Source organism: Sardina pilchardus, chromosome 14 (assembly GCF_963854185.1).
Source record: "Sardina pilchardus chromosome 14, fSarPil1.1, whole genome shotgun sequence".
NCBI classification, from domain to species: Eukaryota; Metazoa; Chordata; class Actinopteri; order Clupeiformes; family Clupeidae; genus Sardina; species Sardina pilchardus.
Window position 1 is genome coordinate 25,331,993 of NC_085007.1, and position 25,325 is coordinate 25,357,317.

The window sequence follows — 25,325 nt, forward strand, 5'->3', positions numbered from 1 at the left end:
AGGGATAGAGAGAGAGAGAGAGAGAGAGAGAACAAAAGAAAAGAATTGTTCAGAATTTAAGCGATTCATTGCTGTAGCTGAACAAACTGTCTCTCTCTGTGTACTAGCATCAGATAACCTTTGAAGGCCATTTCTAGAGTCCAGATGAAATCTTCTGTCGGTTTCTACCTACCAAAGTCTCAGCACGGTTTCTACCTACCAAAGTCTCAGCACAAACAGAACTACGCATTCTACAGTGAACGAGTAGTTCTTTCCTCCCCCATAATCTCATCCTGTGATCTACTACTTTAATGTAACTAATCCTATGGAATATTGTCTATGCCACCACAAGGCTAATACCAAACTAAAGTACAACATCCATTGTGGTATGAGGTGGCTAACCTCTCAATCAAGATAATGTCTTCTTGGTAAAGATGCAGGAATTTCTGACAAGATTAATGATAATTACAATGACTTGTAACCCACAGAATAGCCGCTAGCCAGAATAATTGCACACAATCTATTAAGTCTACTTTGAAATCAGCCTGGACTGGTTATAGCAAACACATATTTAAACAACTTAACATGAATAATGAATAATGTCAAAACAATGAGTGTAAAAGCAAGCACATGTCCAACAAAACTGGCGGGGGGGAAAAAGAAACTCCAAACCACAACCAAAACTTAAACTTAAAAGTCTCGAGCCAACCAGGGCATCATGCAGTTTATGAGGCTCTGTCCAGACATGGGAAGCAGGGTGAGATTCCACACCGAAGCAAAGCGGCCGAGCTGGGAGCACAAATACATTCCCAAAACACATTCCCAGTCTCCCGAGGGGACTGCGAACAGGCTAACTGAAAAAGTGGCTTTGCTTTCCAAGAGATTCTAAAAGACGATTCTCTTTCTGAAAACTGACTTGTAGGTTCGTGATTAAGAACCCCAAGAGAGACCTTTTTTATGGAGGCCTAACATGGCGTTAATGTTGATCTTCTGTCTGTAGAATGACAGATTTAAACTCTGACTTGTTAGACTCTCAGGATATAACTGGAGTGCCCAGAGTGAATTGCTCACTAAGAAAAATAAAAGCAAGACAGGAAGTGCTGTGGATTTTGAGAAAATATATTTAAAAATGCCGTCTGTCCAAGGACTTTGAGGACAAAGCACATTATGAACAACTTGAAAACTTAATGAAACATGTAATGAGTCAATAATCGGCTGATGGAAGTGGTGCCAGTAAAAAGCGACTTCTAGGCATCGTCTGCATTCTCTACACGTGGCATCTACTGTATGCTGCGGCTGCCAAGGTGACCGTTGCTAAGCACTCTGAGCCGTTGCCATGGGAACCCAAACAGACAGGTAGGTTAAGATGGGGGAGGTGGGGGGGCATTAGTCCTCTTGTGTGCGTGTGACCACTCAGCAGAGTTAGGACCAAGCAGTGGAGAACCAGACACACACACACACACACACACACACACACACGCACACATGTACACACGCACACACAGAGTTAGGGAGCCTCCACGCCACTCGAGGGTGCTGTTATGGAAGCAGACAGCAAATCCAGGGCCATCAGACAACGGCAACGCCACAGAGAAAGAGAGCGTGAGTTGCAGGAAGGGAGGAACGGAATGAACAGAAGACAGTATTTCAAAAAAGAAAAGCAAGATTTACCCTTTCTTCTAGTTCAATATACTCTAACCTCAGTCTATCACGTTCTTCTTGAACGAGGTAGGCCTTTAAAGCAAGGCAGAGATCAGAGGTCAGAGAGAAAAAAAAAGGCAAAAATTACACACAAAAGAAACATCTCCTACACAAGGCCTTACCCTCTACAGGACAATGAGGCGGTGGAATACTGTGGGACTGCCTGTGCCTTTACAAAGCGTCTAACGGTGAGCAAACACTACAATGGGGCTGGAATGGAACGAGTTATCCAGGAACTGGGAAAGGATGTGTGCTCAGAGATTTTTGATGCGTGGTGTTTTTTTTTTTTTTCTGTTCAAATCATCAGTTCTTTTGACTTGCTCATTTATGCCACTGGTGGGACATTCACAACAGTCTCTCAGTTCTGACATGATGGAACAGCTAGGTGCAATGCTGCGTTACATGCTGTACGGTGCAGGTTTCAGTTGCAGCTGAGGCATACCAGCTACACGGCTGCCTATGTGGGAACAGAAGCCAAGAACAGGGAGCCACCAGTCTAGAAGCTCACAATTGTACAAAATGCATGGCCTGATGGAAATGAAAGAAAAAGCAAGTGTCAATCTGCAAGAAAATGTAAAAAAAAGTGTCAAATAAATAATAGGTGTCGACCAGGGATGGGTTTGGTGTGAGTTTTACATATTTGAAAATGAGGAGAATGGAGAGTGAAGTGTGTAGAAGAACAGCCATTGTGGCCCTATGTCTGAGAAGAGTTTGCTTCCCAAATGGGAGAAACACCAACTGTGCTCCACATTTGAGTTTGTTCATCAAACAAAATGAATCCATTACATCGCTGTGTAAGTATAGGATCTCATTTTGCTTACTTGTGAAAGTGTCATGTCTTACTGAACATCAATGGGACCTGCATCACACACAACTCAGCTATGCCAAATATCAGGAAATTCACCACATTAGTCCAATGAAATTCCACTTGTCAATGTAAAGTGTCAAAAGACACTTGCACTCTTATCCTACTGTAGATTATGTGTGAAATGCCCAGCCTGGTCATTGCCTACCACCATTTCCTGAGTAACAGATATTGGCAACTACCTTTTAGTCCAGGAGTTGCACCATGTACATCATGTAAAAGAACAGAAATTAGACCAGTTAACATACACCGTAACCTTTGTTGTGCTACTGACAGATATAGATCCCATTGATATCATTTCAACTTTAAAAATGTTTTCCTTTTCATCATAAGACATTCTCAAGTGAAACTTCCCACTCTTCACACTCTTGTTTAGCCAAGGTGTGAATGTATGCTGGGTCTCAGGTGTGTGTGTGTGTGTGTGTGTGTGTGTGTAAACGGCCTGTACCTGCATGTCTAGCTCGTGGCAGCGTTGGGCGATCTCCTCTTTGGTGGCCATAGCATCGTTTAGCTCTTCCACCGTCTTCTTGAGCTACAGGATGTGGAAACACAAGATCGTCACACAAGGACAACGCTACAAGGTTGTCTGGAGCCATAGTAACCACTGCTGCATTTAGAGGCCCACTCACTAACCATGTTAGCTATGGAAAAAAAATCTGGAGCTTTATGGAAAAACAGCCTAGAACCTAAATTACTTAACAATAGGCATTCATACCAATAAACATGTTTCTCAGAAAAATGCATATTTCAGCATTGCTAGTTGCTAGTACACATTTCAGTGTTTATATGTTTAATCAGCGTATCCATAACACAACACAAAAAGAAGTCATATGGAAAATAGTGCCATATTGATATTTTGTCCCACCCCTAGTCCTTAGGATGCCTTTTTATTCTGAATAAATTATTTAGCTCCACAAACAAAACCATCTGTGTGACACTGAACAAGTACAAACAAAAACCCAGGTGCCAGAACAGGGGTCATGTTTGTTTACCTGTCTGTCGAGATCAGCGTAGGTATCACTTCCTCCTGTGACAGGTGTCTCTTTGCTCATCAGCTGTGGCAGAAAATCATTTGATTTAGAAACATATACATTCATTTCAGTGACACTGATGATGTAACAGTACACGGACGCCCTGACCTTCCTCTCAAAGCACTGTGGGTAAAAAAAAAAGGCATACCTCCTGAATGGCTGTCATGACAACATGCTGCACAGACTCCTCCATCATCATGATTGTCTGGATGTACTCTGTGAAAACAGCCAAAAAGCCTTTGGCATCATGAACTCAATACCAGTCGGCTCCACACCCCGCCCCCCCCCTCACTCCACCTCTCTCATTTCAGGTCAGTAAACTCTGTGTGCACTACCGCCTGTGTGTGCGCCCACCCGACAGCATCACCTGGCTGGGTTGAGAGCCAGAGGGTGTTTACAGAGAGTGTGTGTCCAGCCAGCAGCATTTCATCAGCTTCACCTCTCCAAAGCTGGTCGAAAATAGGTTGCTATGGAGATCAGGGCCCGTATTCACAAATAATCTTGTGGGTAAAGTAGCGCCTAACTATGGAAGTTAAAAAATAATGGGCATGTCAGTCATAACTTTAGGATACATATATTTTATTTTTTTTTGACTAAGAGTAATTCACACAGCATTTTAGTGTTAAAAGTAGCATCTAAGTTTTACAATTGTAAAGCAGCTGTTTGTATCACTCCATGTGGCAATGTTTTGAAATGCAGATGCAGAATCACTTAAAGGAGATCTCAATCACAAAGAAATAATTGTGAGAGATGTAATAATGCCACCAACAACAACCAAAACAATTTATGGCCAATATTTAAACTAAATGTAATATTACAGTACATTGAAAATGAAATGAAATTGCTTCTCGTCTGTGCAAACAGGTATTCATATAGATTCATTTCAAACGTCGCAAAGATACTGCACGAGTTCGTAGTGTATTCCACTACAAGGCTATATTTACTTTGTAGCCTGTCGTCGTTATTTATTTATTTGTGTATTTATTTATTTATTTTTCTCTCTCTCGTCCTTCATGGTACTCATGTATCATATGCCTTCTCACCAGCACAGACCTGGCACTCCTCAGCCGTGGTCACGGCAAACAAACTTGTGCATGAGACGTCAACCATAGCAACAGAGCTCTCATTTTTCCTTACTAAAAGTTGGTCTCAGCAGCTTTGTGAGTAGGTTATAAGAGAAATCTCTTAGTTATATTTTCTTGTGAGATTTAGGACTACTCTAAGCGGTAAGATGAAATGCTTTGTGAATACGGGGCCTGGTGGAACTGGGCGTGTTTGTGATTATGTTAGTATTAGGGAGACTTGCCGGAATCTAAATATGGACACAATAGTCCTTGCTTTCTTTTTATTTTTCACTCTCTCTGAGAATGAGTGTGTATGTGTGTGTTTGTATGTGTGTGTGTGTGTGTGTGTGTGTGTGTGTGTGTGTGTCTGGCACAGCCTGCAAGCTGTCGGCAGGAGAGCTAAAGCACCGGGGAGCTCCTCGTCAGCTTCATCAAAGCGTTGCTACAAACAGAAGCCCTGAGCACACAGGCAGCAGCAGACATGGAGCTCATTAGGCAAGCACACCAATGCACAGCACTGCACACCAGCCCTGACATCCAGAAATCAATCCCACACACTCCCCTCACATACTGATAAGCACATAGACACACAGGCATACTCAAAACACAGACATATATGCATAAACATGCATGCTCAAAACATACAGAGACACAGACACACACACACACACACTCAAAACATACAGACGCAGACACACACACAAACACACATACACACACACTCAAAACATACAGACGCAGACACACACACAAACACACACACACACAAACACACACACGCTCAAAACACACAGAGACGCAGACACAGACACAGACACACACACACACACAAACACAGATACACACACACACACACACACACACACACACACACACACACTTCCAGACAGAGACACAAAATTCAACAGCTCCAGCCCAGACACAAAGATATACAGACAGACAGACAGGCAGGCAGACAGCCTCCACACCTTGCTTCTGTTCACAGTTGACTGCACAGCCCAGGATGAGCTGCAGCATCCTGCCCAGTTCGGCTGCGTCTGAGTGCTCGCCGACGAGGTTGACATCTGGGAGTGTGAAGTCATTAATCTGCTGGCCAAGGATCTGGAGAGGAGAGGAGCGGAGCGGACAGGAGATGAAAACCAGGAGCGCGGCGATGAGTGAAAACACGAGAGCGGTGAAAGAGAGAGAGAGAGAGAGAGAGAGAGAGAGAATACAGAGATCAGTGACTAGGAAAAGAGAGAAGGGGAACTACGGGGGGGCTTGTGGTCAGCAGACAGAGGAACACATAGTGTGGGAACAATTCATTTAGGCTGCCGGTCTGCTAGTCATTGAATATGTTATACATGCAAACGCATGCCGCACTCTTACCTCCTGGTTGTAGTCCAAGATTCCTTTTAAGATTTTCTTTAGGTTGCTGATCTGAATGGAGGGAGACAGAGAATGACAAAGAAATGGAGGGAGGGAGGGAGGGAGAGAGAGAAAAAAAGAGAGAGTGTTCGAGTGAGTTCACAACACGAGTTGAGACTAGGGCGGCTAGACAATAATACTGGTTTCTGTGAAAACGGGGACTGACGTATGGCATACCTTTAATCTCCAATTATCCCCCACTTCAGGCTTAATCCGGCTTATCCAGTTGTCATTGAAATACACATTATCTCTGGGAGAGAGAGAGAGAGAGGGAGAGAGAGAGAAGCATGTGATTTACACTTGTGTGAGCACATTGGGGAACTGAGGCCTTGAATTTAGTAACAACACAACAGGAAATCACAAAGGAAAAAAAAACAAACGGAAACACCATTACGGTTTAAGCGTAATCTTGATCAGATCGCTTGTAGTGACAGCTGTTGCATTGCATCAGACGTTTTGTCACACAGCATGCAAAAGCCATCATCATCATCGTCGTCACCCCCTCCCACCACCCTGTCATAAGAGCTACAGCACACCGCCTTGAATGATGAATTCCACCAACTCAAGTACACATAAACAGGATACTTACACGCGGTGCTGTGAAAGCCACAGCATATAAACATCAACCGCGGGCAGTGCTTAAGAAATCCACCCACACCACCATCAAAGACAAACAGACAGTTGCTGCACATCCACTGACACAGGAGGTAACATCTGCCCTCAGGTTTGTGACCTTTCCTAATTACACCTTAATTTGTTATGACCTTTAATAATTTGCTTTACACAAATAACTTTTTAAACTTCAAAGCTTTAAAGTGGATCCCCTCTGGCGATCCATAGCGTGCTAAAAACCGGTTGGAGACAGTGGTCCTATCGTGTCAAAGGCCACTGCTGCTGACTGGTTGCTTTCAAACAGAGTTGTGACCCCAATGGAGGAATGGCCAGTGACTGTTGAGCAGCAAGGAGTTCCCATTTCAATTCTAGTTTAATTTCACTTATAGAGTGCCAAAACATTACACATGTCTCATGGCGCTTTACAGTGTGTTTAAACAATCAGAGGGTCCATGAGTAACAGGGGCGAAGAAAAACTCCCTAGATCTGGAGATACATATAGGAAGACTCACATCTTCTGCAGGACCTGGGCCATGACTATCCCACTGGTCAGATCCTCCACTGTTTTACACGCCGCCTCCACTCCAAACGTCTGAATCTGAGGGAGACACAGAAACAGGACACCATGAGTACATGAGCACACAAAACCAAAGTGTGTTTAAACGTCAACAAACACTTCCCCATCTTCAACATTGTGAGGACGTTATTAGATCATATTATACAATGAAAGGAGTTATCATCATCATCATTATTATTATTATTATTATTATTATTATTATTAAGTGGGCAGGGAAGATAATCACACATATACACACACATGGATGTAAGGGACACCGTGAGCGCTGTATGGACATGAGGCTACACATGCGACCACACAACACCATCACATAGGCCTTCCTGCCTGTGCAAGACTGATTGCATGCTAAGAGTGCATGTTAATGTCTGAAACTCAATGCTTCCCATTTCAAGTGTGGTCAAGTGTCTGCATGTAGCCATTGCCACATGGTTCCTTACTGGACGACCACAACAATACACAGTGTACCGTCACAATGGACAGACATTAAAGCCAAATGTACTGTAAAGACGGCAACCCTGCCTTTTACAAGAAGCTTAGTGGTATAATAGTAACAACTAATAATATAATAGTAACAACAAATTCTGCATACCCCTCTGTGTGTGTGTGTGTGTGTGTGTGTGTGTGTGTGTGTGTGTGTGTGTGTGTGTGTAAAGGCCTATCGCATAAGTGGCATACAACTTAGGCTGTCTACCTCACACATAGTATCAGAGGCGCAGCAGGATCATTACAATAAAATAAAGGAGGCCATAAGAGCTCAGAAGTGATGAGATAAAGTGGTAGCTGTGGAGAGATTGAGGCTGCACTTTCCCCCTATTAAAGACAGGCCGGGGGCTTCCTCTAATCTTGAGGCTTCCAATTTCCTCAGTGTGCAGACACCACGTCCGCTTCCTACTGACAACTCATTCTCTCCCTCTCTCTCAGTGCTGGAGAATAAACACAGCTGTTCTGTCCCTGACTTCACCTCCCAACGCTCTCTATTTCTACCTCCCTTCCTCTCTCTCTCCCTCCCTCTCTCTCTCTCTCCCTCTCCCTGTCTCTCTCTCTATGTCCGTCCACACACACACACACACACACACACCACTAAGACCAAAGCAGTGTGTGAGCAGCAGGATTAGACGGGTGGTCATTACTTCAAAACAGTAGCCGCTCAGTGTCCCTCTCTCTCGCCCACACACACACACACAATGCTGGGAACTCCTTGTCCCACAGCACGTGCTCACGGCAACCCAATAGAAAGTTAGAACACTGCTCAGGGCTGCAAAAGAAAAAGAGCCCCTTTTCCCTCCCTCCCTCCCTCCCTCCTCATTCCATCCTCCCTTCATTCCTCTCTTTCCTTCTCTGGCAAACTCGTTCTTGCTCCTTCTCTGCCTTCCTGCCTGGGCCAGGTCCAAGTCGTCAGCAAGTGCAGGGTATCAAACTTCTGGAGGGTGTGTGTGAGTGTATGTGTGTGTGTGTGTGTGTGTGTGTGTGTGTGTGTGTGTGTGTGTGTGTGTGTGCATGCCAGTGCATTAACTGTGTCCCAACATGAGGCCTTGCTGTGCCCTTCTAGAACAACCCTAAGGGTGTTATTTACTGTAGACAAACACATGGTCTTCTTCCAGGCTCCTCACACAAAGTCGCACACAGACACACACACACTCACACACACACGTCACCAGTCACCAACAGGCCTGGAAAACATCTGTAGACCTCTGGATATTCCATCTGCGCTCACCAGTTGCGAGTAGTTTTACGAGACACTTAAAAGGGTTCAGATCCAGTAGGAGAGGAAAGTAAGGAGGACTATCAGATTTACAGCGCAGCAGAGCCCTTCTTCAAACACCCCTCGTTTGTACACAGTTTGACTAAAAGGGAAAAAAAACAGGGAGTGTAACAAATAATCTAAAACACTACAACTACAAACAACACTACACTAAGTACAAAAGTCAGAGTGACGAAGGAGCCGAGCACTCCTCAGACCTACAGTAAGCTAAGCTTACTCATTGAGAGATTCTCTGTGTCCTCGCCCAAACCCTGTCGTGACAGGAGTCGACCTGCAGGCTTTGCCGCGCCAGCTTTACCCGGTCACTCAGCAGGTGGCCTGTCTGGCTGAGGCCGACTCAACCCGTCTGACTGCGGCCCGTTCGGCAGACCGGTCAGCTGACGTTTAAAGAAAAAAAAAAAAAAGCCAGGCCAGGATAGTAGGAGGCTTTCACAGTTCCTAGGCTATACTTAGGGCCAGTGATCTCAAAAGGAAGTCTATAAACATCAAAAGGGGCAGAAGTGGCATCTATCAGTGGAGTGTGGGCACCAATTCTCACGCTTACGTCAACCAGGAAACCCCCCCACATGGAAGTTCCACTCAGAAAGGTCAGCTAATCACATTCAATACCTCAACACTCGTTGCCCACAAGACTAGTAACCAGAGCCTTTTCCCCCCACCGATTTCATTCCACCTGCAAACCTGTCCTACATTCACTTCATTAGAATTCTGCTGGTGCAACCATCTTGTTTCTTAACACTATATGGGAAATTTCCATGTGAATTCCCCCCCACATCAGAAGACTGGAGCTGGGCGGAGAAGAGAGGAGAAGAGAGGGGAGAAGAGGGGAGGAGAGGCCTGGCGGAGTAGCAGACAGGGAGAACTGCGCTGCGCTACTCTGCTCTGTTCTGCCGGCCTAGTGGCGTCAGCTGCAGCTGGGACTCTGGGCTACGTACAGCATTAAGTTCAGGCACGTGGCCAGAGAGGGATGAACCCAAACACTCCACTCCAGCCCTTACGTAACACCAGCAACGAGCTGTTCCACTTGCCATGAACTGGGATGGGGCCTCTTCTCTGACTCTCTGTCCCTCTCCCTCTCACTCACTCTTTCTTTTTGTCCTCGCTCTCAATCACATAATCGCAGTCACACTCTCACTCGCTCTCTCTGTACGTCTTTCTTTATCACCCCCCTCCACACACACACACACACACACAAACAAAGAGAGAAACGTACAGTAACGCCAGACCCACTCAGCACAGCTCAGAGCGGAGAGGAAGAAAGAAGGGGCTTTGTTTTGGAAACACAAGTGAGAGAGGGAGGGAGGGGCCGAAGGGTATTATGACAGAGAGAAAGCAGACCGTTCAGGAGACTTCCACTGTTGAATGTCCAGTTATGGAATGCTCAGCACAACACACTCACAGGCATTCTTCAACAATCATTTTCCCACTCAACACAAAAATGGCGCACGCTTGGGGGGCCACGGTCACCTGAGCGCATTCAGGATCACAAAAGATGCTGATGCAGCGGCCAGGTCCGTGACCGTGGCAACCTCACGTCACACTGGACATTTCTCCTGGGCCGCTCAGAGGGAGTTGACCCTCTGGGCTGAGAGACCTTGCCGGGGCCAATTCCCAGGATCCCTTACTGCGTCAAAGCCCATATATCTCTCATAAGTGAACCCACATATAACCCCCTAAACACACACACACACACACACACACACTCTCTCTCTTTCTCTCTCTTTCCTCAGGCACAGGGCACACATTCATCTCTTTCAGGGAGAAGCCCACTACCTAAAGGGGCACACTGGGATGGTGTCCCATCCATCAGCAGGAAGGACAGGGCACTCTGCTGCTCCAGCGTCTTGCCACAACAGCAGTGCTCTGTGTCTGGCACATGAGTCACAGGCCACGCCAGCCCAGCTCCACGTCGTCAGTCCTGCCAGTCTATCACAGGCCTGCCCGCTAAATGGGCACACTTAATGCCGCTCCGGGTACGGTTAGCCATCTCTGCCGCAAGCTTATTCAACCGAGGGAGATATACTGTAGGCCTATTATAGCGACAGGATTATAATGTCTGTAGTGTCAAACTTTGGCTCTGCAACTTGCATTTTTAATTAATTCTGACGCTCAAGAAAGCCATAATCACACACACACACACACCTCCCACGGGGCATCTACGGAGGTGATAGACACAAAGGCCTAGCTGATTAAAATTGCAGGTGTCTGAAGCGAGGCTTCTCTGAGTGGAGTGGTGTGTGTGTGTGTGTGTGTGTGTGTGTGTGTGTGTGTGTGTGTGTGTGTGTGTGTGTGTGTCTGTGCTTATGAGTGTCAGACACGTTATCATTGCCTGGCTGCCTCTGGAAGCAGCTGGGGGAATCCCTCCATCCCCCACGCCGATTCTCCACCCACCCCACCCAACCCCCTCCTGCCCCGGGTGTGCCCCACTTTCAGCCTGGCTGTTCCATTTCACGCTCAGCCTGATCCTGGGCGGCTCTGGGACTGATTGATGGGACTGGCACATTTGGTACGCGCCAGTATCGACGGACCCGCTCGTCCCGCCGCCCGCGTTCATCGGCTTCCGCTTAGGCTGGTTCTCTGGGTCTGCAAACACGGAATGTTTCCCGTCGAAACAGCGCAGTCGGCCGGGGATGGAATCGATGCGGTGGTATAGGGAGGCCAGACTGATGTTCAGGCATCAGGGCGGTAACAGTGTTATGTGTGGGAGAAGCAGGACAAATGTGCTGCACACATCGAGAGTGGAGGGATATGGCCTTCTGTGAGCCTAGATACTGTGTGTGTGTGTGTGTGTGTGTGTGTGTGTGTGTGTGTGTGTGTGTGTGTGTGTGTGTGTGTGTGTGTGTGTGTGTTCAATATTTACACAATCATACAGGGTCCCAGAGAGAGGGAATCCGCACTAATGACTATACTGCCATAACCTTGCGGAGGCTCCCAATTAATGTGCCTTGGTCCATGAATGAACGCAGGGGCCAGCGCAAATTCCTGCAGAATCGACCAGTTGCGACCTCCATGGAAATCATTTACGCGCTCGAGTGGCCTGATAGCCGCTTCAGCTCGCCCTCATCGCTGCGCAGCCTCTTCACCGCCACAAGCGAGTCCAAGGCCAGATGACCGAGCGCTTGACACTTCACAGCAAAACACACTGAATGGTCAAATTAAACCGTGGAAGAACTGCTTGAAACTGCTCAAGTACAGCTTCGACCGGCCAAGTAGGCCTACGCATTACATAAGGATTAGTCCATATACACAATGTAAAACACATGGCCTGTTTTAAACACTAAGTCCACTGTCAGTATGGAGTTCGCTAGTTTTTTGGGAGCGGTTTAGAACATAGCTAATTAGCTTAAGGGCTTTTTTTGTTTGGTTTAAATATCAGACTGATCTGGAAAGAGGCCAGCCTCTCCGGCCAGGCAAGTCCTGTTTCGTAGAGGCCGTTACGTGGTGACCGAATTGCCAAGGCTTTAAATTTAGCCCTCACATGCTGGTTGAGAAACGCTAACCGCGTGAATGACAGAGAGCCTGCTCAGGAGTAGGCTACAATCGAAGCCTTCAGAGGCCTCAGTGGAGCCTCTCCTGAAATACACACGGATCCTAGAACAAGAGAGGGCTGAGGGCATTCCCCGGAAAAGAGTCTCCAACCATTAAATAGACATGTAGACTTTATGTAGACTATGTAGACTGTGTAGCCTTAGGTCAAGGTCAAGGGGACGAATTGATATCTGTACAACAAAGACGGCAAGCCATTCACAAAATACCATGAAGTAATTTACGGTCTATTGGCTGCATTGTGTATAAGCCACAGGATATCCTAGTATGTAAGTTAAAAGAAACAAAACCATATCAATACTATATTAACTGCCCAGGTGTATCAATAATCTCATAGCTGAAGACATTTTGTAAAATCAATGTGTAAACCATGGCTAATAGTGGAGAAATTATGGTACGCAAAAACAGTAACCAAACCAAAAGTGGTTGTGCTGCAAAACAACAGCAAAGGAGGCACTTGGGCCCGGTATCATGATGATGCCTTGGCAAATAAAAGAACTTTAAACGACCATTCAAATCCTGGGCGTAATATCCAAACAAGGACGTTGGTCAAAACCAGGGCAGAGGGGTTGATACTCCAGGGAGATTGGACCATTGACCAAATAATCCCCCAAATCTTCCCCAGACTCTTGAGGATTTATCCTTCAGGCCCAGCCTGCTGGCAACCATTCATCTCTAAATGTGCAGTGGTGTCAGTGTTTTGGACCCTTCACAAATGTTACTTAGGCTAAAACCCATACACAGGATGCACCCAACCACTGCATTTTAACTACTCACTAAGACACATCATCACAAAGAAACTGAAATTAAAATTAGCCCCTAAAACACAGGCTGCATAGACTTGCCTATGTTGCGAAAAGGATCGCTCAAGTTCATGACGCAAGAGAGGAAGTCTACACCCATAATCTCCTCTGAATATGAGGAAACACACAGAGGGAACAGGGAGGGTGGGGCAGCCCAGCTCTTAGGAAAATTACCAAAAATACAGCCTGCAAACGCTGACTGAGAGAGCAAGCAGCCCAAAACTCCAGGATTGGGATTAGGAGAGCAAAGACAGACATGAACAGATAACTTTAGAGAAATCCTGATGAACAGGCCTTGTGTGACAGTCTTCTTGCCAATTGTCTTGATTACCTCTGAAACATTCTTGTGTAAGCTTCTCAGAGAGTGAAATTAGCTTGTTAGCTTTAGGTTTAGCTCACTTGTCAACTTCACTCCACTATGAGGTGTGGTTAACAGTGTGTCTTAATTGGTCTCTGGGGTTAGCTGGTTAGCTTGTTAGCTTTACGGCTCTCTCCGTGAGTTGTCTGGAGAGGTCTGCAGTGACGCTCAGTGAGACTCTCATTCCCTAAACGCTGCTCACAGCTATGTGTGGAATGCGAGCAGACCACATTATTTCCAGCTGCAGAGGAGACGCTATTCCCTGTCTTCACACGCCAAAGGGCCATGATAGGGTGTGTGTGCTCTTCGCAGACTAGCGTGGTGAAACATCCTTCAGGGACAACCAAGGGTGAAACCCAACGGGCAGCCATTAACACCTGCTGAGATGACATAAACAATGGGCAATAGCACCTGCCATCCCAAACAAAACCATCACTCATCAGCCTGAAAAGATTATGAATACTAGGCCATCATGCTTCTAAAAAAAACTCCATAGGTGCCTCTCATGTAAAGTCTATACGTCCTCCCTCGCTCCTCGGGCCTCGATCCTCACTGATCTACATAAAGAATGATGGGGCGGCAACAACGATTGACTATCCCTTTGTCTATCTTTCTTTATGTAGATCAGTGAGGATCGAGGCCCGAGGAGCGAGGGAGGACGTATAAACTTTATATGAGAGGCACCCCATGTCTGTTGAGTAGAAACCTTGGGCTTATTCAATCTATAATACATAACAAAAAATAACTGTTATAACAGTGTTATATGACAGTGAACAAAGAGCACAATCTTTTGGTGTGCCTTACAGAAGCACAGAACGGATCCTGGCTTCCTACTACACCGTAGGCGCTGTAACCGCAGTTGTTCTCTGCTGACCAGACCACGGGTCCGAACTGCCGGTGCGTGCACTCTTCTCCGCTGCCCAATGCCTCGCTCTGGCTCGCTGCCTCCAGTGAGCGTGGTCAGCCTACTGTACAGTGGCCTCTGGCTGCAACTCGCCAGCCCTTTCTTCTCACCAAACAAAGTGGACACTGTTGGGCGACACAGCGCCTGCTGCACCGTTGCCAGGGGCTTCTGTTGAGGTCAGAGGGACTGTGGAGGTGTGAGTCGCGAGACGTTCTTGCCATGCATAATAACTCACAGCAATAATTCAACTAATCACACTTCTTTGCTATTGCACACTGCTAGAACATACCCTTGTCTTTTTGTTCAGTGTTAAGTCTCGAGACGGACAAATAAAGATTCAAATAAACAAATCTACAGTCAAGAGGGCAATATTTGAAAATTGAAACCTGAATGCTTGACCAGAGGACCACACGTTTCAACCAACAACTTCAGAGAGGTCCTCACACAGAGTCCAGAGATCCTAATTGATCTGTGACTGCAACATTTATGGGCAATCTGCTGTCAACAAACAGCCAATCGCTAGTAGCTAAGCCAAGTCAGAGTTGATCACAGCTAACTCTTCTGGGGTCCTGAAAATGATGCCGATGAAAAAAAAGAGAGTGCACCCTGTTTCATTTTTTTCCCTTTTCTGAATGACAGATGGAAGAGGACAAGCGTGATGTGGCCGGTTTGGATCGATCTGACCATTTAGCCGGTCCCTGCGGGGCATGGCGCGGCCCTGGGCCAAGCCTGTTGCATCACACAGCGGTCCCAGTGCAGTTCTATTAGCCGGCTCCCGAGCCATATGCTCATTCAACTCCGCCTGCCAGCTGGAGTATTTGAGTGTGTGGCCAGCATGTGGATGAGCGATGGCCCATCACTGGAGCTAGAGAAAGGTCATTGAGAGAGAGTTGGGGGGTTGGGGACAGACGGGTATGAGTTGTGTGGGCACACCAGACACTCTATTTGTGGATGGGAATGATAAACCTTCGGAGAAAACAAACATTTCAGACAGGAAGCTCGAGAACCGCCAGTGAGTCACCGCAGACTTCCACCGCTCAGGCGACGTTCACTCTGTTCACTTCCACCACAAGAGCAAGAAGACACATCCTTTCACGCAAACGAACTAGTGCAATGCATGACTTGCATTTCGGCCTACTTTCTGATCTTTCGCACAGCTGTGAAGAAACAGCAATGCGTTCTCACGGCGGCCACTGTCATCCGAGAGCGACCGAGGAACCTGTTCACTTCCCTCCACACCCCTCCCTTTGGCACTGAACCACAAAAGTTCTAATCTACCTCAGCAGCCTAAAAACACTTTTGAAGAGCAAATGAACTCTAATTATCTTCACACCTGTCTGCCCCTCCCAGAGGATTGTCTCACACTGACAGATTGCAGGAGGGGGGGAGCAGATGAGGTTGTTCAAGGGATGTCAAAGCGAGTTCTACCACAAGAGATGTCTGAGAGAAGATGACGAGATATGTTGTGGTCTCACTATTTAGGAACACACAAACACTCAGGCCTTAATTTAATCATCTGTTCTAGTGCCACAATGAGGGGGGAGAGAGAGAGTGTGAGTGTGAGAGATAGAGAGAGAAAGAATGAATGAATCTACTGACCATCACATCATCCACCCCCACTGTCTGTCATTCGCCCTTAATCCCCTCTTGCTGCCAGCCTGTGCTGCCTTTGACATTTCAGGGTGTGAATCAGCAAGTCCACAGCAGCACTTTTCTATGTCCATCTCCTTTAGCTGAGGCATCACAACGTGCACTGCACTGACAGCACAGCCATTATCCATTACCTAAGCTGTTGGCAAACATGTTTCCTTATTCATGTGTCTAGAGGCAGAGAGTGGCTCCTGATGGTGCGAAACACTGGCTTGCTCACCACTGTCCATCCACTTAATGCAGCTGTCCGTCTTTGACATCATCTTTTGTTATTGTGAGGGGACATTAACAGGGGCAAGAAAGAGACGAGGGAAGAGCATGGGCGAGACACAAACACAGAGGACTAAGAGAGAGAGAGAGAGAGAGAGAGAGAGAGAGAGAGAGATGAAGTGATGATAACTGCAGCCTTGGGGCATATCCTGGGTTCTCTACACAAAAGGCCTGTTGACGTCCCTTTCTGTACTGCTGTCAGTCAGGGCTGGTACCCTTATCTAGTGTTGCTGTGTGTCCAGTCAGGCAGGGTCCCCTTTCAGTCCCCTCAGTAGCCTTCGCACACAGTGCTTGTTTTGATTACATCACCACAGCACATGTTACCCTCCCTGGCCAGCTCAAGCGATCGTGTTTCGGTGTGTCCAGTATAAATACTTATCCCCTTCATGCTGTGCTTTGTCCACAGTGCAACTGTGTGTTTAATAACGACTTGGGCTTTGAGTTTTGACAGCTATTAGCGTGAAGCTAGAGCAAAGATGTGCAGGAACTCATCTGACTACCAAAGACTGAGAACTCTTTTCCTACAGTGACCTATTTGTGCCTCCTGATTAGAGTGATGTGATTAAACAGAGCTTCAGGAATGTAGAGTTTCTGATTGACAAGCAGCAGCCTTAATGTTCAAAATGTTCAGGTAGAAATCTGAGCAGTATGTAAATACAAGAAAAGCCTGAAAAAAAACAGCACATTGGATACGATCAAAAATCTGAAATGGTTGTTTTCTGATATATATTCTGAAGTCACTGTTTATGGAATAGCTAACAGGAGTATAGGCATATTATGAAATCAAAACTTAAGTTTGCTTGGGGCGGGTTTGGGAAACGCTTACTGTCTAGAAACATGTCGAAATCAAGGTTTGGCGTAGGCCAACACATCCATAAAAAGTATTGCAACAGAACACACGACAATCTGACATGCTGAGGAGCTCTGCAAGTAGTTATAATATGAATATAACTACACAACTTAGCCTACATGGAGTGAGGAACCCTCAAATTTAGCAAATTAAGCGACATCACACTTGACATCAAACTTAGCACGTTATCTAACATTGCGTCCTAACATCATCTCATTGACATTTCTGTGATTACATAACAGAACGCAGTGTCACAAGATATATTACTTAGGCTTTGGGGATCATACTTTCTCTTGAACACTTTTCGCTTTCAAGATGTTCTGTTAAATTGGTATACTGCTTTATGTTGTTGGTCTGGATAACGTTACAAGCCAATACTGATACAGTAAGATAGTGTAACTAATGTAAATGTCTGCCTACAAAAAACAGCTGGCAAAGTATCCTTCGCTGTGTTTAAGACGGGAAAACTGCGTAAAATGATTGCGCCAGATAACATGCGATTAGGCTAGTTTCATAATTTAGCTTGGAACACACAAATGCATTTGGCCCGTGTGAGTGAGATACAGTGTACTCATCAAGACAAATAAGGTAGGTAGCTAACTGGTGTTACCGTTAGCTTGCTATCCCAGTTAGACATATTCGTCTGGACAGCTAGAGATCATTAAAATGCCAAGCAGCATTCGAATACACTCACCCATGTCAACAGACTCTCGCACAACTCGACTCGATCCACAGATTCCAGGGTACTCATCGTCTCTTTAGATTAATCCACTGCACTAGTTTGATTGCTGGCTGTCTTTATCCTAACGGGTAACGTATCCACACAGGACAATATCCGAAGACGTCTGATCTGATCGGTTTGATCAGAACAACGTGACGAATTAGTACGATCTCGTCGAAGTGGTACACGACGAAATACACCCCAATTTGCCTTCCACTTGTGTGTCAGTCCGCAGTTTCGAAAAGGGAATTAAATAATTGTTAAGAACAAAAACGCGAACACACATATAGCCACCCCGCCGGTTTATCCCTCTACAGCTTTTTCCAACCCAGTCAGGGTCCTTAAGATGCCACCCTGCAGAATATGGACAGCCTTGCGCCTGTATAGAATACAAACGAAAAGAAACACGTCATATCAGATAATAACCGTTGTCATCTAATGTTCTTCATATGTACGCTTTATTAATATATCTATAATTCAAATGAGATTCTTATCACTTTCATTTTAACACATTTTACCAAATAACAGCACAATCACTAACATCTCTGGCATGCAACCGGCACAAATACCAGACCAGGGGTCCTTAAGAGGAATGCGGAAACACAGCTCCGAAAATATTGTACGTTAGAAGATTCAAGGTATTGTTATTTTTTGTGAAATTATCAAACATGAACGTGTACTTTAGTAATACAATATCCTGTTTTATTCAGACGAATGATGTCTGCATACTATTCTGAACTGGCACACTGTCGCAGACAGTAATCAGTTACATTAGCTTGCAACAGCTGACAGCCCGCCTGGAGGAGGCTATTGATATGTGCTAGCTAACTTATTTAGCCAGGTTAATCTTCTAGGGATGTCAGACGACAGCATTAGTTTAGAATTAACGTAGCTAACATGTTGAAACACCTACAGAGTGCTAGAGTGTGACGTGGTTTCGTCCATCGAATTGTACAAATCAGGAAAATGTAGTGTGCATTAATGTTAGCCAATTAACATTAATCTGTAAAATGACTGTGATGTCGTCACAAGTCACTGATAGTGTTGATGGGCTGCATATATGTGCATATACGAACTTGAATTTCATGTTAATTTAGTAGTTTAGTCATAATGTACCATCCAACCAGGTGGCTAACGATAAGGGATTATCACAAAGTTGACCTCCCTATTATCTGTTTTCATGCATGCATCAGGAGTCACAGATTATGATCCGTTGGAATGGAAGAAAACCAGTGCCTGCATGCGAGTCGTCTGCTACAAGATGAAGACTCTTTAATCGAAGGGGTTAGCAATCCCGTCCTCTTCGTTGTTGTGTTGAGCGTCACCTTTCTGGGTGGATTGGCTACGCTGCTGTGCAGGTACGTGTAGAAGCATTACTTGTGTCAGCGAAAAACGATATGTTCAGTTCTTTGTCAATACCACTTGCAAAAAAACACTCTAGAATACAGTAATACATGTTTTGAACAACCGAGTTGATGTAATAATTAGGGCCAGATCATCTCTCTCAGTTTGTTTGCACTGTTTTCTCCCCCACATTTTCACGAAGGAATGAACAACAACAGAGAATCCACCCAGAAAATCAAGAGCATGTACGGGCAGTTCGACAGCAGCTACAGACAGATCAGGTGAACACTCTTTCACTCTTGCTCTGGGTCAGTGACAAGCTGTGGTCCCGGCTCGCCCTCATTCCCTCTTGACCATTTTAAAGCCGCTATACCACAACATATAAAGGTGATATTAGTGTCATGCTGTTCATGGTCAAGTTTATGGTACAAATCTGCACATTGTCTTTTTTGCCCTCTATGGTGGTGGACCTTGTCATTTTGCATCGTTTAATCTCTGGCACCTGTTAGGATATATACTGAAGATGTATGTGAATGCTTACATTACAAATCTATGGTTACCCTATCGTAATATTTTCAGCAAACCCCTAAATCCTTAATTATTTCGTTTATCAGCTAATTTATAGATGCCCTAATAATGTGCACTACCGGTCAAAAGCTTGGGGTCACTTGGAAATGTCCATTCCACTCCATTATAGACAGAATACCAGCTGAGATCAGTTGCATTGTTTTTTTTTTGTTTTGTTTGTTTCTGGTCAAACTTTTGACCGGTTTTGTATGTGTGTGCTATATTACACTACGTTGATCTTGTGCACCAATGCATGAAAAGATAGCAACATACTGTATGGGTGTTTCTGGTTTTCTCTCATGCAGGAGACACCGCCAGATCCAGAGCCCAGGCACCAGTTCTACACGGACATGTCATGTCCTGTGTGCCTGCAGCAGGCCTCTCTACCGGTGGAAACCAACTGCGGCCACCTCTTCTGTGGTGAGTTCAGCTCGAGCGACGCGTACCCCATGAGACACCGTCATAGTTAAGCGTTAGAGTTGACTGATATTTAGCAGACTCACAACTACGAGCTTGTATGAAGCCGTGTTTAGGAGTCTTGTATTATGGCCCCAGCTGTGGCAACCCGGGTTCAATTCCCGCCCCGTGGTCCTTTCCAGATCCCACTCCTGCTCTCTCTCCCATTCACTTCCTGTCACTCTCCACTGTCCTATCACTAAAGGCATAAAAAGCCCAAAAATATACTTTAAAAAAAAGGAATCTTGTATCATAGCATAATAACATATACCTGTAATAATCAACAGTTTGGCGTCTGCAAGTCATGAGTGAAGGCTTCAGAAGGAGGGGGGGGTCGGCCCATGGGGAGGGTGTTTTGTGACATCTGATTGACCTTCATCTTGCCCTCTGTTGGTCTGGTTTATAGGCTCCTGCGTCATTGCATACTGGCGCTATGGGACGTGGCTTGGGCCAATCAGCTGTCCCATATGTAGGCAAACGGTAAGAAGACTCAAGTTGACAACTATCACCATACACTCTGGATTTCATTTCTTTTGGATTTGAGAGTCTCAGAAAGTTGAGCTGTTCATATGTCTTCAGTAATGTAGAAACGCTGTTACCTCCCACCGTCAGTCCATGGTTTACCTCCATGCGAGAGCGTCTGTGTTTGTGTATGCTGTGTTTTGTAAACTGATTTCCTACTCGCTGTTGTGTGGTCAGGTGACGCTGATTTTTCCGCTCTTCCACGGGACGGAGCAGGCTACCCCCTCCGAGCTTCCGGATGATGGGCAGCCCGAGGCCAACCTCGTCCTGCAGGACCTCACGGACTACAACCGCAGGTTCTCCGGACAGCCCAGATCAGTGAGTGCATTGTGTGGTCATGGGTGGGGGTGGGGGTGGGAGTGGGGGGCGGGGGGGGGGGGTCAGAACTTTTCATGTGGCAATCTGCCCTCGATTGCTGTTTTCATTTGCTGCTCTTAAGAAGTGTGCTCTTTTTTCATCCTGAAATTCACAGACAATTTCCACATTAACCACTGTGCTCTGCCTCTGCGACAAAAAACTGCAAAAATGTCTGAATAGCTTTTTCTGTCAAACAATCACCAACATCCAGTAGTAATAAAAATAGCTTGATATAGATAATTACTGTAGTCATCATGTAGTCTTAAAGGTACTATAAGCGATTCTGGATGACAGCACCAAATGAAACAAACTTGCCCCTTCCCTCCCCAAACTCCCCTTTTAATGTCATTCTTGCCATTTCATCTGTAAATGACTGTAGCTGGCTACGCTGTGCATACTTGGTTTTCAACAGTGTTGTGCACGTTCACACTCTTCAGTAACTAGTTCAAAGTTCAGTTCACACAAGTGCAAAGTGAACTGTTCACGTTCATAGTTCACCATTTTTAATTTTGAACTAGTTCAAATTCAGTTCATTTGAATAAAAATCTGTTTCTGACGGAATATAGGCTACAGCCACCTGTTGTTCTCATCTAATTGAGAATGTCCGTAAATGGGCTTTATTTCGCTGGGCAGATAGCCTACATTTCTTTTAGGTCTATGGCAGATATCGATGCCTAATACATGCGGCCGCGCATTTATTAATAATTAATAATAAATACGTCAGCTGTGCATGCCTGACAGCAGAAGAGTGTAGGCTAGTTTTTACACCGGGAGTATGGAGGAGGCTGCCTTGCTGCATTACCTGCTGCGATGGAACTGTTCAGTGACATACTGTAGGGCTCTTTGAACACGTTATGCATCCTTCTATCATCACTGACAAGTGCAGAATCTTTCTGCGATTGCATTCAGCAGCGGTTCTGTGTACAATGCATCATGCGTAACGTGATCATGGGTAATGTAGTAAGGAAGTGCAAATTTCTGTAGTTTAGGAGTGGCGCCCGTGGGCAGTGAGTGTGACAACGACATACTGTTTCTAAATTGCCAGCAGATAGGGTCACTCGACTTCTCAGGACAAAATAAATTCCGTAACGTTTAATTGGACATCAACAGTGACGTTCGTCGTTCATTTCCCAAAATCTGAGCGAATTCACGTTCAAATTCATTATTTACAAATGTGTTGCGTTCAGTTCAGCGTTCACAGAAAAATGAGCGTGTTCAATGAACACGTTCTTTTGAACTCGTTCATGCACAACACTGGTTTTCAATACAGCATGTTTCATATATTCACACCATTAGTGATGGGATAATACGTCTAACACACCTACCAACAAAAAAACATGCCTCAAAACCTGTTTTGCACTATTGCACTGTGTTGTTCGAGTAAACAAGTCTGGAAAATGTAGCAAGACTGAGAGATGCCGTGATTGAACGTGGGCCAAGTCTCTCCTCTCCTCTCCTCTCTTCATCTTTTCTGCTTTCCTCCTCCGTTTGCCTCTCCATTTAAACCGTGTCTCTTGTTCTCTCCGCACTCTTCTCCTGCTCCGTCCCTGTTGTCCCTCCCGCCCTCCCGTAGCTGATGGACCGCTTGCGGGACGTGCCCACGTTGCTGCGCCACGCCTTCCGGGAGATGTTCTCGGTGGGCGGTCTGTTCTGGATGTTCCGGCTGCGTATCCTGCTGTGCCTGGTGGGGGCGCTCACGTACCTGGCCTCGCCCCTCGACTTCATCCCCGAGGCGCTCTTCGGCCTGCTGGGCTTCATGGACGACTTCTTCGTCATCCTCCTCCTCTTCATCTACATCTCCATCATGTACCGCGAGGTGGTCACCCAGAGGCTGGGCGGAGGAGGATGATGTGTGAAGAGACACAAACACACACACACACACACACACACACACGTGCATACGCACACACACACATGCATGCATACGCACGCATACACACACACCACAATACAGCACCTGCACTCATTTATACACACACACACACACACACACACACACAAGCGCACTCATGGATACATCATAGCTCCCTCTTGCATCCGGTCCGAGACTTTGGTAGAAAAGGCTGAGTGTGCTGGGTCTTCCCACCTCATGAGGCCTGTGGCCTGGTGTGTGGCATGTGTGTGTGTGTTGGCGGATGTGGCGCGTGACTTGAATCTTCGTCAGGGTTCTAGTTAGCTTTGTTTTTTTTTTATTATTGCTGCACTGTGTGTGTCGTGTGTGTGTGTGTCGTGTGTGTGTGGGTGTGTGTGTGCTGCATGGCCATCATCATACTTGGCATTCCCTACACAAACAGTCCCATGACAACGGATCAGAATTTCTCGTTGGGCTTAGGACGTGTGGACGGACTTTCGGCTTGTGTGTGGCAGTGTGCTATTGCGGACGGATGTCAGTACTCGAGAAAAGAATGTCGATAATAATGACGTCGTCATCTCAAGTGCCCTCAACTATATATTTTTTAAGCTGAGGGCCGTGGAAGAAGGTGAAAGTGCAGTAGCCTTGAGTTGAACTCCAACATATCAATTTAACATGGCGACTTTAAAGGAAATGCAATATGTGCATGTGCAGGTGTCCTGTCCAGGTCCTGGCGTGTGTAATACCTGTTCTGAGCCCTGATCTCAACTGGAAATGTGCTCTTGTGTATGAGACTTAGGAAACGAGGAGGGAGAAACTGTACTGTTCAAGAGCCCAGCCTGTGCGCTCGTTCAGATGTCCAGTGTGACAGGTCCTCAGACGGACGTCATGTTCATTATTGTGTTGTCTGTCATGTGGTGGAATAGGATTTTTTTGTTGATGCCTTTTCTTTGAGTCCATTTTTATTGTTTCCTTCAGTCAGCTGCCCCACTCCTCCTTGTCCTTTTATCTTGCTGTTTCTTGACTTATTTTCTTTTTCCCTCTTTTCTCTTCTCTCCCCCTCTCTCTCTCTCTCCACTCTGCTCTTACTCTCTTTATCATGTCTTCCTCCTCTCTTCTCTTTGTTATGTTTATGTTGATGTTTAGCTTTAATTGTTATTGTTTTAAGAAGATGGATGCCAGACTGTGGTAATCTATCCAGTTGCCTTGAGCTAAACCTTTGTGTGTATGTCCTTCCCTGCCCGTTGTCGTTGGGTGCCAAACCAAGAGCTTTCCCTTCCTCACACAATCTCAGGATGTCACCTTTCTGTCGTGCACAACTTCACGGTAATCTCTTCAAGCCTGAACCACACTTCAGCTATTCAGCAGTGTGTCTATGAATGGGTAGTTCAAAACTTGCTATAAGCTAATTATTTGCCAAAACTGGTCATATCATTTCAAATCATCGCTCAGTGTTGGCGTGCCATACACTTAGAGGCATGGAAGTTTATTTGCGCTCGCTTGTATTACAGATTCCGGAGAGGCAACTCGCGAAACAAACCCAAAAACATCTCTGTGGCTGGCACCTAGTGTAGAGTCCTCTTAAAGGGAAACGTGTTTTCTTAAAAAGAAAAAAAGGAATCATTGCACTATTATGAATTTCTTTTTATTGACCTAGAATGTACAATGTGTCAGATACAGAATAAATGTTTACAGTATTTTTCCTCAAGAGAAAAACCTCAGTTTTTTGTGAGTCGAAATGCTCCCTTGCAGGCTGACAGCTCTATCTATACTAGCCAGTGGTGACGGGATCAGTGATTAAATTATAATAACTGGCTCATATACTCCCATTACCTTAAATATGAACATGTTTGTTATCCTCTCAAGGAATAAAAATTATAACGGTATATTCAATATTGGTCTGATGTAATTGTGTGTGTGTGCGTGGGTGGGTGTGTGCGCGTGTGCGTGTTCGCATGTTCACTAGGACCTACCTTACATTTTTACACAGTTAGAAATACAATCAAGCATTATGTGTCTTAGTGTCTGATCACTGTTTGTTTGTTTTTTTGTGTCCTGTATGGAACTGTTGCCTGGACTAGTCATGTTCACCACTAGTCTTGTCAAGGAAAGGTTAATTAAACATCC

At 45.6% G+C, this 25,325-nt stretch overlaps 2 protein-coding genes across 3 annotated transcripts in view; one reads left to right on the forward strand and one right to left on the reverse strand.

Moving 5' to 3' along the window:
- hook3 (hook microtubule-tethering protein 3) overlaps positions 1-18,414 on the reverse strand; it is a 35,190-nt gene extending 16,776 nt beyond the window's left edge. For both annotated transcript variants that reach the window (XM_062555230.1, XM_062555229.1), the window contains exons 1-8: positions 18,074-18,414; positions 7,172-7,257; positions 6,225-6,297; positions 6,009-6,059; positions 5,609-5,741; positions 3,725-3,792; positions 3,538-3,600; positions 2,994-3,077 (exon numbers count right to left, since the gene is read on the reverse strand). In XM_062555230.1, coding sequence (XP_062411214.1) covers positions 2,994-3,077; positions 3,538-3,600; positions 3,725-3,792; positions 5,609-5,741; positions 6,009-6,059; positions 6,225-6,297; positions 7,172-7,257; positions 18,074-18,130 — 615 coding nt within the window. In that variant the 5' untranslated portion in view covers positions 18,131-18,414. The remainder of the gene's footprint in view (positions 1-2,993; positions 3,078-3,537; positions 3,601-3,724; positions 3,793-5,608; positions 5,742-6,008; positions 6,060-6,224; positions 6,298-7,171; positions 7,258-18,073) is intronic.
- A 242-nt stretch (positions 18,415-18,656) lies between these two features.
- rnf170 (ring finger protein 170) lies at positions 18,657-25,091 on the forward strand. Its single transcript, XM_062554526.1, has 7 exons — positions 18,657-18,738; positions 19,294-19,458; positions 19,647-19,725; positions 20,317-20,431; positions 20,874-20,947; positions 21,167-21,307; positions 22,920-25,091. Exons 2-7 carry the CDS (start codon positions 19,319-19,321, stop codon positions 23,193-23,195), a joined length of 825 nt encoding a protein of 274 aa, XP_062410510.1. The 5' UTR covers positions 18,657-18,738; positions 19,294-19,318; the 3' UTR covers positions 23,196-25,091.
- The last annotated feature ends 234 nt before the right edge of the window (positions 25,092-25,325 follow it).

What these genes read in the sequence shown, in the direction of transcription:
- rnf170 (XM_062554526.1), top strand. Translation starts at nt 19,319, where the DNA reads ATGGAAGAAAACCAGTGCCTGCATGCGAGTCGTCTGCTACAAGATGAA. An exon ending in CTGCGGCCACCTCTTCTGTG is followed by an intron (nt 20,432 to 20,873) that starts GTGAGTTCAGCT and finishes TCTGGTTTATAG; the next exon opens with GCTCCTGCGTCATTGCATAC. An exon ending in TCTCCGGACAGCCCAGATCA is followed by an intron (nt 21,308 to 22,919) that starts GTGAGTGCATTG and finishes GCCCTCCCGTAG; the next exon opens with CTGATGGACCGCTTGCGGGA.